Raw genomic sequence first — 18,282 nt, 5'->3', positions numbered from 1 at the left:
TGCTTTAACCCAGATAGCCGCTTAGCTCTCCAACTCAAATATCTGTTACCTTTTCATACTAGTCACTTCCCCTCTTGCAAAGTCAGGTAGAAGTATTTATTTTTCTACATCTGGTGGTTTTCCTCTGTCCGGCCACCAGCAAATCTCCTCCTTCTTGCTGTTTTTAACTGCTTAAATGCTGGAATGAGACATATTTAATCATGTGCAAGCCCTCTCTCATGCCTTTGCACAAGTCCTGGTAAATTCGAGAATGTAGGATGTGTGTTAAGCGGACTTTTTTTCAGGGCACGTCTCTTAAATTTTGCACACCTTTCACGCAGGTACTGTTGCTGCAAACAAAATGAGCACAAATTAAACTTGTTGGCACTGGCAGGCTGGGGGGTGGGAAATACCATGATTTTCAAGGATAATTCGGAGCAGGTTTTCAGTTATCCTAAAATTATGTGATATGTGGCAGCACACATACGCCTATATTCACTCCTAGAACTGATGCAATTACCTGACCCCCAGTCTGAAGAACATAAAATATGAATAGAACAATGCTATTGTTTCTCCCCTAGGTTTAGGCCCATCTTTGAATACATGAGATTTTCTTGTTTTGTGCACTGATACTCCTGTACACTTTTGTTTGGAGATACCAAAAAGACCAGCAGAATCCCTAAGAGTGCTGTCACCAAGACCACTTTATCCCAGCTTCCTTGAGCATGGAATAAACTTGTTTGGAAGGGGATTGTTCACTTACTCAGCCATCTTACAAGGCACTGGTGTTCCTGGGAATAGTTTAGTCTTAAACATTTTGCTGTTATGATTCCCATGAGGAATAAGTGAAACAGCGGGGTGTGTTTATCACAGAAAAGAAAATTAAGGAGAGACATGAGAGCAATTGTTAGATATCTGAAGGAATCAACTTAGAGAAGCGTTGATCTCTCTTGTTCCAGGGGTGTCAGGCTTCAGGAAACTGCCTTCCTCCCCCTCCCCCTTTGGCAGTAGATAAGCAGAACAAAGTGAAAGGAGTCTCTTACCAGTTAGAAATTTTAATGATCATAGTGAGAGAACAAAGAATCTCTTTCTAGGAATGAAGGTGCTCCCAACTGAGGATTCTACCCACTCCCCCCCCCCGTCATCCACGTCACTTCTGCGTCTTGCAACCTGCTCTCACAACCACTTTGCTTTCTGTGCTGCCACCTTATCTGCTCTCCTTGACCTTGGGCTGAGAGGCTGGACGCTTTCCAGTGAAAGAGAGTGATAACTCTCTCTCTCTCTCCCAGTTCTTCTTTTCCTAGGTGTTCACCACCCAGTTTTTCCCAACTTCTGTCTTCTGAACTATGTCCCTCTGCAAACCACTGTTCCAAATCTATACAGTGGTACCTCAGGTTACAGGCGCTTCAGGTTACGCATTTTCGGGTTGCACACCGCACCGAACCCGGAAGTACCAGAACAGGTTACTTCCAGGTTTCGGCACTCAGACATGCGCAAGAGTGCTATATCGTGCTTTGCGAATGTGCAGAAGCGCCGGTTTGCGACCCGCACATGTGCAGATGCGGCGCTGCGGGTTGCAAATGTGCCTCCTGCATGGATCATGTTCACAATCCGAGGTTCCACTGTACAGTGGTACCTCGTGTTGTGTAACCTCCAGGTTACGGCCACGGCAAACCCGGAAGTGCATACTTCCGGGTTTCACCGTTCACGCATGGGCAGAAGCGCTCTGTGGACTGTGCTCATGCACAGAAGTCCTCTATCACACCATGCATGTGCGCAGAAATGGTGCCTCTAGTTACGTATTTTTCGGGGTGTGCATGGCACCCCGAAATGAATTAAATCCATAACCAGAGGTACCACTGTACTGTCCCACTGCTCCTCAGAAGATTCAGGATTCTGATTGGGGGAGGGGGAGACTCCCACCATTCCTCCTCAGTGCAGCTCTCCTCAGCACAATCCCTGACAAGAGGGCGGAACTAGAACCAACTTATGAAACCCGCAGAGAAGCAGATTTCAGCTAAACGGTTGGTTAAACTTCCTAATGGTAAGAACGGTTTGACAGTGCAACTGACTGCCTTAGGACATTGTGGCTAAACTCCCCTTTGTGGAGGTATTTAAGCAGATATTGGACAGCCATCTATCAGGTATGTTGCATCTGCATCCTGCACTGAACTGTGCTAGGGTCCCAACCTAGATTGGGGGCGGGGGAGAGACACTGGCTATTTGTGTTTTTAAGGTAAAGGGACCCCTGACCGTTAGGTCCAGTCTCGGACTCTGGGGTTGCTGCGCTCATCTTGCTTTATTGGCCGAGGGAGACAGCATACAGCTTCTGGGTCATGTGGCCAGCATGACTAAGCTGCTTCTGGCGAACCAGAGCAGCGCACGGAAATGCCGTTTACCTTCCCGCCGGAGCAGTACCTATTTATCTACTTGCACTTTTGAAGTACTTTCAAACTGCTAGGTTGGCAGGAGCTGGGACCGAACAACAGGAGCTCACACCGTCACGGGGATTCAAACCACCGAGCTTCTGATCAGCAAGCCCTAGGCTCTGTGGTTTAACCCACAGCACCACCTGCGTCCCATTTTTATGTTTTTAAAATGCACTTGAAACATAGCTGTGTAGCAAATGTAACATGTGGTTGTCCCACAGTCAGTCAGAGATTCAAGTCTTACTGAAGAAATAACCCCTTAATGTGACTCTTCCACAGCATTCCTTGTACTGGACAGAAAATCTAGAAACTCTGCACACATTTACCCCTTGGATAGGTAGATTCTTACTCTTATTTTTTGCCTTTTGCAATTGCTGAAAACATCTTGGCTGCTTTCCTTTTCAGGAATATGGCATGCTAATTCTTTTCAGCCTAGTTTCCCCGCAATTAGGTCTGCACCACTTTCAGCCAAATGTGTTTTTTCCTCTGCATCTTGCTGAGGAACAGGCATTAAGGAGTTCTTTCTTCCAGCTCCATTTCTTAAAAGGATTACTTAAGTGAGATTAGCGTTCATGAGAATGAAAGGAAGCCCCGGCTAGAGCTCCGGTCTAGTGTTAGAAAGGCACACACAATGCTGTCAGGCCACCAGGCCTTGGTGCTAATCCATGTTCCAGGTTGGCGCTTATTGCATATCCTTGGGGAACAAACAGCATCTTGTGGTTTTATGAGGCAGATAAGCTGCAAGAAAACTAACAGCCTCATGACACAGGTCGCTAGAATTAAGACTAGCCATATGACCAGCAAATGGGCATTCCTCTAAATTGCAGCCTGGAGTTATTTACCAGAAATAGCTACGGTTCTACCATGGGACAGATGCTGCTACAATAGGTTTAAAAGTAGAAATTCAAGCTTGTAGTCCTACAGTAGATTGATCTGAAGTTTTGGTTAATTGGTGGGAGCAACTGAATTAGTGGGACCGAATGTGAATTTTATTATTAGTCATGTTACTTATTTACAGCTCCTCCACAGAACCAAGGGTTACCTAAGTGATTATGCTTGGTATTCCTCATAAGATAATACATACATTGGATGTGTATTACAGGTGTGTTGTATTTAAGAGGGGAATGTGCAGGATTATCATGCTCACATGGAATGTCAGAGGAACATTCAAGCTAGCATTGATACCTCCCACCTTGTATGTTGCGAAACAAACAAGATTAAGGGGAATTGTTTGTCATTTATTAATGCAGACTTCTGCAAAGTTCTTTTTTTAAAAAAAAAATCACAACCTTCTCTGTGCAATATATTTAACATGTCTCACTCTCTGAGTACTGTTTCTCTCTAGAAAGGGCTTGTGTAAACAGTATCAGGAATTTGGACTATTCATGGTCAACATTAATTTTACTGCTACAGAACTCAAGAGGCCTCTGTCTCATTTCTAAGCATGTCCTGGAATCTCACCCAGTCAGCAGCAGGACTGCTGAGTACAGAAAATCATCAGCATTGTGAAAAATATTGCGCTGTTTATAGCCGAGCGTCACTTCATGCACTGAGCCTTGTAGCCTCAAGGGGCAAATGACAGAAAAGAGAGTTACTGTGTGACGCTATACAATGTCTACTGGGAAGTAAGCCCCAGTCAGTTCAGTGCAATGTACTCCCAGGTACATGAGTAGAAGAAAATGGCAGAGTATCCAGTGGAGTGGAGTGCAGAAGTCTAATGGAAAGAAGTAGAAACAGAGGCATGAGAGGAAAGGTAGGGGATCATAGGGAAGCGAAGGGCATAAGGCCATGAGGGGTCTCTTGTGTCTCTAGGAATTACATAGAACTCTCCCATCTGTGGTTTTATTTATTATCCCAGACTAGTGACCAGGCAATCTGAAAGGGGCAGTGAGTGCCAAGATGTAGTGCATCCCATGCTACAGCTGTGTGGGATGCTAAAGTACACAAATGGATTTGAACTAACAGAGCACTTCTTTAGCTGCAGATCTCTAGTAAGAGTAAAATGATGTTCTGCCATTGCCTAGTTTTACAGGTGATGGAGGGTAATGGGAGGGTCAAAGCTTCCGCGGTCACCCAAAGTTGACAGCCAGCAAGACAGATTGGTAGAGCCACCATTCCCTTCGCACACCGTACATATTCTGCACTGGTAACTGGGAGGCAGGGCACAGCACCAGAGTTACTGACCGCTATTGGAAAGACCTCATGGGAAGTTAAGACTCTTAATGGTTACTGTTCCTGGTGGCTATGTACTAAGTCCAGTATCAGAGGCATCATTTCATTTGGTTGGTTGGTTGGTTAAGGCATTTATATACTGCTTAATCATTAGCATTTCTAAGTGGCGTGCATTAAAAGAAGAAAAGCTATTTAGCATTCCACTGAACACCAGTAGCTGGGGAACAAAACCAAGCAGGAGAGCACTACTGTGTTCATGGCAGGTTCATAGACTCCCAATAGGCATCTGATTGGCCACTGCGAGAACAGGATGTTGGACTGGATGGGCTTTGGGCCTGATCCAGTAGGGCTTCTTCCTACGTTGCAATTCTCATGCTGCGATACTGGAGGCAGTATGCAGAAACTTCCCTCCTTGATCCGTTACTGGTTGCTAGGGTTGTTTGGGGGATCAGCAGGTATAAAACAGATGCTGTCATATTTTGGGTTCTTGTCCTTGAACCTTTTGAAGTCATGTGCAGACAGGAAAATCAACTTCAAACAGACTTAATTCAACTGGGGCAAAACGGGCTTATTTCAAACTGTTTGTTTTAATTAAAGCAATTATGAACACATTAAAAAGGGAATGTAAGGCGAGCCTTCCACAGAGACAGGTCTTAAGGAAGCAGGTGATCAGAGCTTTGCTAGGGCAGGCTCAGTATGGAACATGCTACCTTGAAAATGCCATCTTTGGTTATCCAGTTTTGCTTTTGGAAACACATCTGAATAAAATAAGTTGGAGTGTTTTTTTTTTTACCTTTATGGGAGATTGTGATAGTTTGCAAGTAGAAGGTCCAGGTGTCTCCAATTAAAGGCTCCCAGGTAGCTGGGAAAGCCTCTGCATGAAGGCCTAGGGAGGCAGGGCTGCTGTTAGTTGGCAATAGTTTGCCTGAATGTGCCAGTGGCCTGATTCTGTATTTTGCAGTTTCCTATGATCCTATTTCCTAGATATTCTAAGAGGTCTGCTGTTGATTCCATATACTGTATTTTATTTTAATTCCACTTCTGTTGCCCATTGTTCACATCTCTTTGGAGCAACTCCAACTCCCATCAGTGCCAGCCAACATGGCTGATCGCCACTGATGATGGGAGTTGTGCTCCAGCAACATCTGGGGGACCATAGCTTCTGCAGGCCTGATCTAACCAGTTTTGCCTATTCTCAAGGAACAAGTGCCTCCACATTCACAGTCAGTTTGGAAAATCTCCATGTGTTGCAAGGAGGGATTCCATAAAGGCAAGGTTGGGAAACCTTGAGCAGTCCAAGGGCCACATTTCCCTCTGGGCAACCTTCTGAGGGCCACATGGCAGTGGTGGGGCCAGAGGCAAAAACGGATGGAGCAACAAGTGTTAATTTTATATTTGCATAATAGGCTAGTTTTCTACACATACACCTATCTATGCTATATTCTGACAAGCAAGAGGTATTATCAGAATTCAAGGACAAATTCTAGTTAGGCAAAAACAATACCGTACAGGTCTTCCATGCAAATAAATGTATCCTACAAGGTAGTTGCAATTGGTTTCTTGCAATAAGGAAAAAGGATATGAGAAGCTGTGTAGCTCAAAAGTGAGATGGGAACCAGGAAATCTTTTTCAAATCTCATCTCTGTCATGTATTCACTAGGTGGCATTAATGAGATAATAGTGACTTGCTTCACTGGGCTATTGTAAGGATTACTCTCACACACATGTAGGGGAAACAGTGAAGATTCCCTATGGAGGTAAATAAAACTAGCTCATGAAATCAATAAACATTTATTGTACATACATTGCACACACACTTTCATAGTTACAGTCTCATTTAGTATGACAGAAGTCAGTGCCAACTAGGGAGCAGTCAGGGAGAGCACAGAAGAAGGAAATGGAAGAAAACTCTTTCTCAGTTGGAACTAAGAACCCTGAGTCAAAACTAGAACATCTGTCTTTCTGCACATGTTGAGGTTTTGAGGAGTTTATTTCCCACAGGAGATCTGGAGTAAGCATGTGCCGTGGTAACTAGATACTAACAGAACCCTTCAGAATTGCATTATGAAATACTGTAATACACACAATCTTCTGTCGCATTTTTGGAAGAAAAACATTTGGACTAGTAACAAATTACAAGCCAAATTCCACAAGGCACCAAGTGTTCTCAAATCCCCAGGCCAGCCTCTGTAGCTGTCACTCAACCACTTCTCTTGGCTGCTAAACCAGCCTTCGATAACCTGGTATCCTCCAGATGTTTTACTACAACGTTGCCATGTTGGCTGGGGCTGATGTGAGTTGTAGTCCCAAACATCTGGAGAGCACCAGGTTGGGGAAGGTTGTATCCTTCTCTTCCGCAGAATACTTTGCTGTTGAATGGAATATCCTGTTGTACAGCATTTTGATAGCCTGAGGCTGGGAAGCAGTTTGCCAATTTGTAAAATAAATAAATACCTTGTAACACATCTAAAGAAACCAGCTGATTGTGACCCAGAATTCTGCCTGGGAAGTTGGTTGACTAATTAGCTCCTGAAGATTTAACAGAAATATCATTTGAGAGCTTTTCTTCAGGAAGCAAATAACTCCAAACTAACAGAAGTATGTACATATAATTGGAAGTGCATTAGTGATTGTTGGTGCCCATTAGGAATAGGGGGGCAGAAGGCAAGAATACCAACAGCAGGTGGAGCTAGAGCCAGTGACAATGCAGAGACAACTAATTTTAGTCCAGTCCCCACCCTTTTCCCTGCTGAGTTTGTAGAACTCGCAGAGCAGAGGTAATTCTGTGAGTAAGGAGGTTGACAGGTAGTTCCACTCCCTGGCAGGCAAGTGGGGCTGGCTAAGGGCAGATGGAGGTTAACATAAGAAATTAGGAACCTACTTGATCAGGCCAATGGCCCATTTGATCCAGCATCCTGTTCTCCACTGAGTACGAGCCTCCACTAGGATTACTCGGGCTCCCTGCTAAACAATGTCAACAGGGGTGCTGAACTGAGTTGCGGGGCAATATAGAAGGGTGTAGTGTCTACTTTATACAACAGCAAACTCATGCAGATGGGGTAAGTTTATTTCGAGAGGAAGAAAAGTTAAGATTTTAGACATCAAAACTCTTGAGATGAACAGGGACCAATAGTATCCACCCATTACATCAGATAATTCCTTGCATAACATGAGACATATGCTCATGCGTTTATTAAAACTGGTTAAGTTTTAGTCAGAAAAGGCTGGGGAAAGGGTGTGTCCGTAGGACATTTTTCTATCTAAGTGTAATTGGGGTGTTGGTAGCAGGTGGAATAGTGAAGTGAGATACTTGTAGCATTTTATCAGAAAGAAGGAAGTGGGGAGGGTCTGTCCGAACATACAGATATGCTGCATTTAGCAATCTGAAGAATTCTTGCTTCTCATGCAAAAAAAGGTTTTAAAAAGTGCAACGAAAAGTACAACATGCCTGCTGGAATGATCACAGCTTTGTAAGGGGAGACAAAGCAATTGTCTCCATTATTCCACATACAATAACAAAAAGGGGAATCAAAATGTGTGTCCTTTGAGGGGCAGACAAGAGCTATTTTGTCAGGCTCACAGAGTTCTCTCATGTCATGTCCTCTCTTCTTTTTCAAGCCATCACTACCTTAGGTCCATTAATTTCAATGGGTCTACTCTGAGTCAAACATAGTTGAAGGCAACCCCATGATTAGAAAAACGAGAAGCTGAGAGAAGCTGAAATTGGCAGTTTCACCCATCCCTACTTCCAAATAAATGCACACGACTAGTATAAAACCATAGTGTAAAACCACATAAAGAGCAAACATTGCTTTCTGGCCTATACATTATTAGACTATAATGAAGGGTCCCATTTCTGAATGCTCCCTCAGTGAAAGTCCTTCCATATAGGAAATTACCTGTGGTATCATAACTACAACTTTCCTCATTTCCCAGGCATGGTCCCTTCTGATCTTCTTATTGTTCTCTGTAAATCACTGTTTCTATTTTGCCCTATTTAGGACATAATTTAGGAGCAAACAATAATAACCTGTTAGTCAAAATAAGCTGCAAGGATCCAATTAAAAAGCCCAGTTTGAACTTAAATTGGCAATTTCCTGTAGGGCAGTTTGGCCCAAATATTGTAGCAAACAAGAGTAAATCTATGATACAATTTAAGATGGCTATGGTGGACCTTAGACTGTCATAACTAGCTCTTGTCCAGTCTGGTACTCCGTTGTGGCAACATGGACTCTCCATAGACCCAATTATGGATATATTTTTATTTATGACAGTCCTGTTGCTATCCTAATTTAAGTATGGTTAGAGGGGAGGCAAGATTTTGCTCTGAGGGAGGAGACAACCTTGGCTAGGCTGGATACTTCCTGTTCCTCCCTTGTCTTGCATCCAAAACCACCTTTTCCCTTCCTCTGGTGCTGGTGTCACTATGACTCCATAGAACTTGAACTGCCTTTCACCATCACTGCCATCACAACTGCCCTCTTATAGGCTGCTGTCATACACCAGTACAAAGAAATGAATGAGCTCATCCTAGTACCTGAATTCAAGCAAGTGTTTTTTAAAAGATGCAAGCATTATCCAGCTCCTTCTGAAACCACATTAGCATTTCCTTTTTAAAAAAGAAAAAGAAAAAAGAAAACGTTTTCCAGGATGCTTTCTAACTACTTCATTGACTTGCAGAGTCACAGGGACAATGTGAACAGATCTGTCCTGGCAGCCTTTTCTGAAGCACCTGTTCTTGCTGCACTGACTCCTCCCTAAGACATGCATTTTTGCCAGGAATCTGAAGAGCTGTACAGCGTTGCTGCCAAGCCTAAAAAACCTTCTTCTCCCCACTCTATTACACATACACAATTTGTTTTATCAACCAGCATGTAGTTTAGTTTGCCTAAACCCTGCTCTGGTACACTGCTACAAGTCTCCATGGAAACACTTATGTCTTCATCAGCTAGAAGTTTGGATCCAATTCTTCCTCTTTTGGCTCTTCAGGAGCATGGCAGTGTTTACTAAAGAGATGCTGGCAGGGCTGGTAGTTGACCGAAGGACTTGGCCCTTCACAGACCACAGTGTGCTTCTCAGCATTGTGGATAAGACATGTTTAAAACGAAAAATAGACTCTTAGTATTGGAAATTCTGTTAATCTTCCACTTTACATGCTGTTCTCTAGTGTTTACACTTTGTGGTAAAAGTTACACTCTGCCCCAGTTTCAGTTCAGCTTGCAACTAACTCCAATTCTGAAGCTATGATTTAAAAATAAAATGTAGATAATTCAGAATCTGACACTGAATTAGCACAAAGAGTCTGCCTACTAGGAGCTTATTCACACCATCAACAATTAAGAGACTGTGTTATCTTTGAGTCACTAGAATCATTTGTTACTATGGCTGGATCGGATTCATGCTTCATTTAACAGAGTGAGTTTAAAACACATATCTATTGATATGCCGGAAAAAATGCAGGGCTCGCCCCCACTTCTGCTTGTCCCATGCCTAGAAAGTATGAGTTGGAGTGGTTTTCCAGCTCAGCCAGAGGTCCATCTATTCCACACTTGGCTCATCCTGGCAGAACTTGGGTTTCGATTGTTCCCTGTGTCTTGTCCCAACCCCTTGCCTGTGAAAGCAAACCCAGCAGTAGAGCTAATCCAAAAAGTACTTATTAATTTTCACTTCAGCCAAAATCACGCTTGTTATTCACACTTCCAGATGCACCTTCTCAATTCTACCCTCTCTACATAAACACCAGTATTTATAGTACGCTGAGAAATCACAGCATTTATGATTAAGAGAACAATACAATCTCATGCATCACAGTACATCAGAAGCACATGGAAGAGCACACAAATGAGCTTTGAAAGTATTCCCATTTTCAGAAAAATGCAAACTCTCAATGGCAGTGGCCTCTAAATTGATCTGCCTACTCCTACAACACAAAGAAAGGAGCAGCATTAAAAATCTTCCAGTGAACTTTGAGCTGTCCATTTGCAGGATTTTCCAATCTAAAATTATTCAAGTAAAACTGCAACTCTCCCAGCACTTTTTTAACATGCAAAGTTTTTCTTGGATTTCCGTCCCCAACATAGTACCTAAACTAGACATGAATAAATGGACTTGGCTAAAATCTCTAACCCTCGTTCTTTATTTTTATTTTTATTTTATTTTTAACTTTCAGTGGGAGTTATAGGCTAACTACTTAGAATGACATTCAGAGAGAAAAAAGCAGAGTTTTCCATATCAATCCATATCTATAAAACCTTTTCCATCTCAGCATTCAGGACCAGCAATATGAAGCAGTTACAGCATAGTTTGGAAGAGAGGCCATTTTCCTGCCTCCCTCTTTGTGTGTGTCATGAGAGAGAGAGAGGGCAAGAGAGAGAGAGAGAGCTCCAGTACACAGAAGGAGCATCATTTCATCTTCAGGTGTGAAAAGCTTAAAGTGGAGGTAGTATCACCTCCATGCCTGTTCAGGTCCATGTAAATGCTTTCACCACTTGGTTGCTCCACTAGCATGTTTAGCATACCATGCAAGTAATTCACCCCCCAAAGGAAGTGGCAGCACTTGTGTGGAGTATTAAACATATTGTCAAACCACCACATGGATGGATGCCTTTGCACAGCCACTCACCCTACAGCTATCTGGATCTGCAGTATAAAGGGATCCGCACTACCAGAACGGATCTGGAGAGGGCACCACTTTTATCATACAGCTTTTTACCTTTCTGTAAAGCAAGGGGGGGTGTAACCTGCAGCCCTCCAGATGTTGTGAGATTACTGCAGTACTCTTCATCAGCCTTGATCACTGACCATGTTGGCTGAGGCCGATGGGAGCTGTATTCCAACAACATATGGAGGGCCACATAATCCCCAACTCGGCAGTAAATGTCACTCAGAGATCACAACCTTTGCCTGTTATTATCTGGACATAATGACTATGGGCATATATACTAGACATGCCATTTTCAAGCTATTTTCAGGAGTAGCCAACGCGGAGCCCTCCATCAGCCCCAGCCAACATGGTCAATGATGGGGGTCATAGTTCAATAACATTTGGAGGGCACCACATTGGCCACTATCACTATGGGTCAAACTGCAACCATGAGTGTCACAAAAGTCTTGGGATGAGCCTCTTAAGTAATTGTTCTGGGATAACAATGCAGCACAAGGAGCTAGGGGACTACTGAGATCCATTTCAAGCCACTAAGGGGGATGCTAAACACAGAATTGTCTTGTAAGTGTCCAGAAGAAAAAGTTTCAAAACTGTTGCAATAGACTATGAGAGACCAAGTGTGGCTATATGTGGTCAGTTAATAGCACCATATCAGACGGAGGAGGAGTGCACTGTTACTCCACTGGTTGACTGTAAAAAGTCAGGGTGCTTATGAACTACATTTTTCAGAAGGAAAACTACGCAAAGCATTTACAAATGAGCCATTTTAACTTGTTCTTCTCTCCCTTGTGACAATTGTGCATATATACAGAATACACATAGTGATTTCAGAAAGCCAAGTACCACACTTCTTTTGTTTTGATTGCCTGAAAACACGACACAATTTATGAACCTGCCCAGTTCAACGCACACTGCACAGGAAGCCTGCAATGCCTTTTCCTTGACACTGTGTTCAACATTATGAGAATGAGGAGCCCATAAATACAGTTGTGACTAATTGCTGTGAATAACACTATTTTCAAGTTGCTGGGCACAGGCCCTTCGAGCAGGAGAATTTGTCCCGTGTTCTTGTTTTAGTATTTGCTTGACACTAGCCCAGCTACTTGAGCAAGTATAAAGGACATTTTGGCTGCACACACACCTTCAGTTTTGTTTTTGTCTGTATAGGAAAGAAGCCAGTTTCACAGTCTGTTACTATAGCCTATAAATCCATGCTGTACTTTTCCTCCTGCCCTAGAAGACTCTGTGATTATGAGAAGCATTGTACCTTAAGGTGTGTTTTTTAAATACTTATCTACAATATTTCTTCAAGAATATGCCAACACAGAGAGAAGTGTAAACATACATCACTGAAATATAGATCAGTTCTCCCCTTTATTTTTAACTGCATTTCATAGTTTAATTGAAGTCAGGTTGGGTAGGACATCAAAGGATTGGCACATCCGGAAGTGCATTATTCACTGTTCCTTCTCTGGAACTGGTGAAATTCATCAAATGTGCTAGGCTCCCTCTGGTATGCTCTGAAGCTGCTTTCCTTCCTAATTCTTCCGGAAACTGAGCCCTGACATAATCAGCTCACACTGGATCAGAGAACTTTCTGAATATCACTAAACTTCATAACACCGCAAGCAATCGTGAACTCCACTTGTACAATGTATAAGAGAGCATACAAGAGAGGAGGAAGAAAAGGAAACACAACGGGGAGGTTTGGCTAAGAATTTTGCAAAACTGCTTAGCTCTCTTGCAAAGGAGGTCTGTGTCACTGAGAGTTCCAACAGCACGTCTCAGTCAAATGGCTTTGCATTGAGACTCCACCGGTTCAGTACTGTGCAGTGCTTAAAGTTAAAACGATGGGCACCAACACACAGGCACACCTGCGTGCGTTTTCCAAAAGCAACCACCGGTTCTTCAAATCTATGGCACCAGGGAGGTTAAGAAGTCTCCAGGAGCTAATAATGCTGCCCGTTAGCGGCGGGGGGGGGGGGGGGGGGCAGGACGACTGCACAGGGAACTGTACACTTACCAATGTCAGAGTTGCAGAAAGCATCCTGAGGGTGAATTGGGACGCAGGTACAAGCTTCCCCCAGCAAGTCACTCAGGCTCCAGCTGCAGAGCAGCATGAGAAGGCTCAGCACGCACCGGGACATGCTCCTGATGCTCATGCCCGAACAGTTACTCTCTCACACGGACCGGGGAAAGGGTGGAGGGTCTCTGCAAAACTGTTTTGTTTTCTGCAGCCTCCTGCCTCCCTCTTCTACTTTCGGCGGCGGCGGCGAAGAAGAGACTGCACGCTGGATCTTGCGGGACTTTCTGTTGCTGCGTTTCCTTCCACCCCTTCTCAACAGAAATTCGATTCTCTCCTGCACGAGTTCGAACCCCGCTGAGCGCCTCTCTGCCTTCTCCGCTCTCGGCTGCTGCGGGGAGTTATAGCCTTGATCGCGCCCCTCTCGGGCTCTTGGGGTGCCGCCCCCCGGACCAATCGGAGCCCCGCATTACCTCATCCCTCAGGAAAAGGGGAGCGGCTACCAAAAAAAAAAAAAAGAAAAGCACCACCACTCAACCTCGCTGGAGGCGGGGTCGCAGCAAGGCATTCAGCTCCATATAGGGAATAATGTGTGCGTTCACTGTATGCGCTGGCTGGGGGGCTGCGAACGGGATTTCTGGCAAGAGGAGCCGCCTGGTGCGCGCGGAAAGGGAACGGGGAGGAGGAGAATAGGTTAATCGGGACGTGCTCCTTGCTACCTGTCGCTGCAAAGGAGCCTCCGGCCACCGCCGCCTCATCCCCACCCAACAGGTCGCCAAGAACTGCTGGAAGGAGAGGGCACTGCCAAGAGGCAGCAGGGCTGATTGTGCGTCCCAAAGACCGAGCCAAGTGGGCACAGAACTGCTCCCAGGAGTGCCAGCTTGGCCCTGCGACCGTGGGTGCCAGGGGCTGTGAGGGCCACGCAGCATGCGTGCTCTGGCACCGAAATTCGTGGGTGCCTAGCCCTTTCAAGGAGAATTATGTGGTGCTCGGGCACCCAGGGCCCCAGGGAGTCGGCACCTATGGCTGCTCCCATAACTAGTCCACAGTGCTGTCCATCCCACCCCATATGACATGCTTTGCAAGCCACTCTAGGACATATGAGCCAAATCCTAGGGGCCGAGGTCCCTTCGTCACCCCCCCCCAGTGTAAAATATTTAAGGGGGTCCCAGCCAAGTTGATGGACACTGACATTCAAATAGTGTGTGTGCACAGCATCTTGTGATTCGATTGCCCCCCCTCCCCCGTTCTGGGAGGCTCTGCGTTTAAAGAAAATTGTTTTAAAGAGATTGCTTATCACTTCTTGTGAGGTGGGCTCCTTTGGGGAGGAAGGCGGGATATTAATCAATAAACAGATAAATAGCTTTTGAATGCCAGTTGTTGGGACTCACAAGTGGTTGAGAGTGCTTCTCATGTCCTGCTTGGAACTCACTCCCCCAGAAGGCAATGGCAGCCACCAACTTGTAGGACTTTAAAGAAGGATTAGACAAAGCCATGGATTGCAAGGTTACCAACGTATACTGCCCACAAGGGCTGTGTTCTGCCTCCACAGTAAGAGGCCCTGTGCTTCTGAATACCAGTGGCTGGGAATCACAAGTGGGCAGCATACTGCTGAGCTCATGTCTTACTTGTGGGCTTCCTGCGGACACCTGTGTTATGTACTAAGCTTGGATCCTAGAATAGGCAAGTAGGATCCTAGAATGCAACAACTGATTGGCCTGCAGGAAAAGACCAATGAGGCTCCAGGAGGGAAGCAGACTCAGCCAATCAGATGGAACTCATTGCGTAAATAATGTATATAAAAGCCTGAGGTTTGGGGGGCAATTAAATCACTGTTTTACAAGCTGCAATGAAGAGCATGAAATCACTACAGGACTCTGAGTATATTTCAGCCTGATTGGCCACTGTGAGAACAGGATGCTTGGCTGGACAGGCCATTGGCCTGATCCAAGGGGGGCTTTTCTTACATTCTTATGGGGGTTGGGCAGAGCACCTGTCTAATTTTGTTTATTTTCCTACCAAACCTATGACTTTTTCTTTTCGTTTTTAAAGAAAAACTCAAGTGGGAATCCCCCCATTCATGGTGGATGTTTCACACACCAGGCTTTGACTTAGTTTCCATTGTGTGGAAACTGGATCCTGTCAAAACTGGGCTAATGCAGGTCATCTGAGTCAAACCTGGTTTTCTGCGTGTTTATCACACCTTTGAAACAGGCTGGAAGCCACAAGAAGAATGTTATATGCTATGTACCAACTTTGGTTCTTTTCATATAAGTTTAACTCTCATGTTTTCTCCTAAAGCATCCTGGGGACTGAAATATAGTGAAGATGCAAATAATTCTGCTTTGCGATGCCTATGACAACCTTACAGCTCAAGGAGTGCCTTGGGAAAATAGCTAAATCCTATATGTGTGGATATGTTCATAGGGTGCAAGCTAATTCTGAATTAGAGATAGTAAAAAGGAATTCCATTTTAAGTGCCTTTTTATCTTTAAGGGGAAAGTGCAGCAACACATTAATGTCACATTTCTTTCCCCAATAAAGAAATGTGCTAGTGGGGAAATGATGGCATGTTGTTTTGTCACTGGAGAACCATTATTTGATGTTGAGTTGGGTAATGCTCAAAAAAGCTCCACTCAAAGCCTCCCTGTCACTATGAGTTTATAAAGTCAGCTGTTTAGAACTGAGTTTGGAAAAGCCCCATCATCTTCCAACTCTTAATATTGGTGCATATTTCAGCAATTGCAATACTCTCTGCAATTTATGGGGAGGAATTGTTTGTATTCTTTTGCTCCATTCCCCTGTGGGATCATATGGCAGAGACAGAATCACAGCAAAGGAAACTGTCAGATGCAAGATGTAACAAGGCAACCTTATTATCCTGGAAAGACAGGGCAGGGTGATTAATCACATTAGACCACTGTGTGTGATGTCAGAACTCTATTATTGGGATTTAGAAGATTTAGACATCGCTAGCCTTACATTGTGCTGCTAAAACTGGGGTCACCAACCTTTTATGGCCCACGAGCACATTCGCAAACTCGAGAAACTGCCATAGGCACCACATACCCAAGACCACAACTGAAGTTTGATTGCAGTGCAGGGGGCTTTTTTCTTTTCTTTTTTGAGGGGGGGGGGACTTTATCGCAACATCACCCAAAACACCACAATTAGGATTTAAGTTTAATATTGTATATGTGTGATATTATAGGCTTTAATATTGTATTTTTACATTGTTCTAACCTGCATTTGGAATTTACAGTGAACGTAATCTAATAAACCTTAATGAAAATGAGACCAGTCCTTTGAAACCGGCATGATAAGGTGTGTGCTTGATATTGCTCCAGAGGTGCCAGGGGGTGCAGTGAGGGAGCATATAAATTCTTCAGCCTGCCCCAATCTATTAGCTATGGTAATAACAAGAAAAGTTAGCATTATATCCACACTTAATGTTTTGCAATAGGGGCAGGATCAGTAGAGAACAAAATTGCAATTCCCTCTGTGTTACCTTTGTGTGTAGACTTTGAACCAATTGCTTAACTCCCAGATCATTTCCCCCCTCTCCAACCTCCTTCAGGAGGATGGAGAAACTCTGTAATTAGAGTGTACCATGTCACATGAAATATATCCTTTGTAAGAAAATTAAAATAGTGCTGTATCATCAAATAATGAAGCCCTAGTTATCTTTGTTCTTGCTCGGATGAGGCTAAGAGGTTGCACCCCAGGATAAGGTAACCCATAGTGCATAATGAGCTCTTATCTGGCGTGCTTAGACTATAATCTGAAACAAGCCTTATATAATTAATTGAAAACCCTCTAGTGCAGTTGTTGGGGGGTATATATGCTTTGCTATGAAATTGTCTCAGAAGTTGTGGGGTATTTTTCCCAAGGGGCCACATTTGCCTACTGTTTATCTCAGCTAGGTGCCTGTCCAAGCCGTTTAGAACAATCATAAGCATATTTACTCAGTCTCCTGCCAAGCTCAGTGAGGCTCCCTTCCAAGTAAGTGTGCTTAAGACAGCTGCCTCAATAATACTCAGTATTTACGTATGTAGTACTTTTAGCATTCAAAGTGCTTCCCATACACTATATTAGGTCACACCCACACCATACATTTAAAGCTCTATTCAACTACTTTAACAGTCAATGTAGAAATCTGGGAACTGTAATTTGTTAATGGTGCTATCCTCACAGAGCTAAAATTCCCATCACCCTTAACAAACTACAGTTCCCAGGCTTTTCCATGGCAATTAAAGTGGTATAATAGTGCTTTCAATATACAGTGGTGATGGATGTGAATTTATTAATCCTTTAACCCATTCACCCTGGCAAGGGAGACCAGCATTATTTTATTATATTACAGATGAGAGCAGAATACACTTGCCTGCCTATGGCCACCTAGTGGGTTCATAGTGGAGATGGAATTTTTGAATTGTAGACTTTTCCATTCACAGCTCTATCTATGCTATGTTGTTATTGGTACACAGATAAACATAGAGTAAGAAATATGTGCACCTTGCAACTCTCAAAAGGTGATAAGTTATTTCTGAAGTAGACTGCCAACACTACCAGAGCTGAAGTTTCCTTTAGAACTTATTTCCCTTCCCAAGTCAGCTTGGAATGTGTCTGAGAATTATGCTAGAGGGCACTGTGTTCCAAGAGACTGGGGCTTTGGGGATTTATTGGAGAGAAGAAGAAAATATGTTGCTCGTCATTTGAGATCATTAAAGATTCAATTGATCTTTTATTTGCATGGCTCGGGTTTCCAGTGCTTCTTGAGGTCTGCCTTTGCTACATTCCAATTAAGATCCCTCTGTTCTCCATCTGTCAAATTCCCAAGTCCATCTTGGTTGTTCACTCCTGACTTCTCTTCCCAGCAAGGAATATCTGAGATGCCATTCCCAAAAGATGCCTGAAGAGGGTGAACTGTCTCTAGACAGGAGCTAAAAGGCTCTGGTATCTTCAAGAACACTATTACTCAATTTTTAAATGAGATTATCAGTTAATAGCTAGGG

General features: G+C 43.9%; 2 protein-coding genes across 4 annotated transcripts in view; one reads left to right on the top strand and one right to left on the bottom strand.

Annotated features, from left to right (window-relative positions):
• The window catches only part of TIMP3 (TIMP metallopeptidase inhibitor 3), a 48,071-nt gene extending 34,336 nt beyond the window's left edge, over nt 1–13,735 (bottom strand). The window contains exon 1 of the mRNA XM_080971833.1: nt 13,268–13,735. Within this exon, the coding sequence (XP_080827959.1) occupies nt 13,268–13,406 (139 nt within the window). The 5' untranslated portion in view covers nt 13,407–13,735. The remainder of the gene's footprint in view (nt 1–13,267) is intronic.
• SYN3 (synapsin III) overlaps nt 1–18,282 on the top strand; it is a 196,137-nt gene that overhangs the window by 83,149 nt on the left and 94,706 nt on the right. The gene's annotated exons all lie outside the window — the stretch shown is intronic.

This window comes from Podarcis pityusensis (genome assembly GCF_964106645.2).
Source record: "Podarcis pityusensis genome assembly, chromosome: 10".
Classification (NCBI taxonomy): domain Eukaryota; kingdom Metazoa; phylum Chordata; class Lepidosauria; order Squamata; family Lacertidae; genus Podarcis; species Podarcis pityusensis.
The sequence above is the reverse complement of the archived record's forward strand: the minus strand, read 5'-3'. Positions and strand labels throughout refer to the sequence as shown.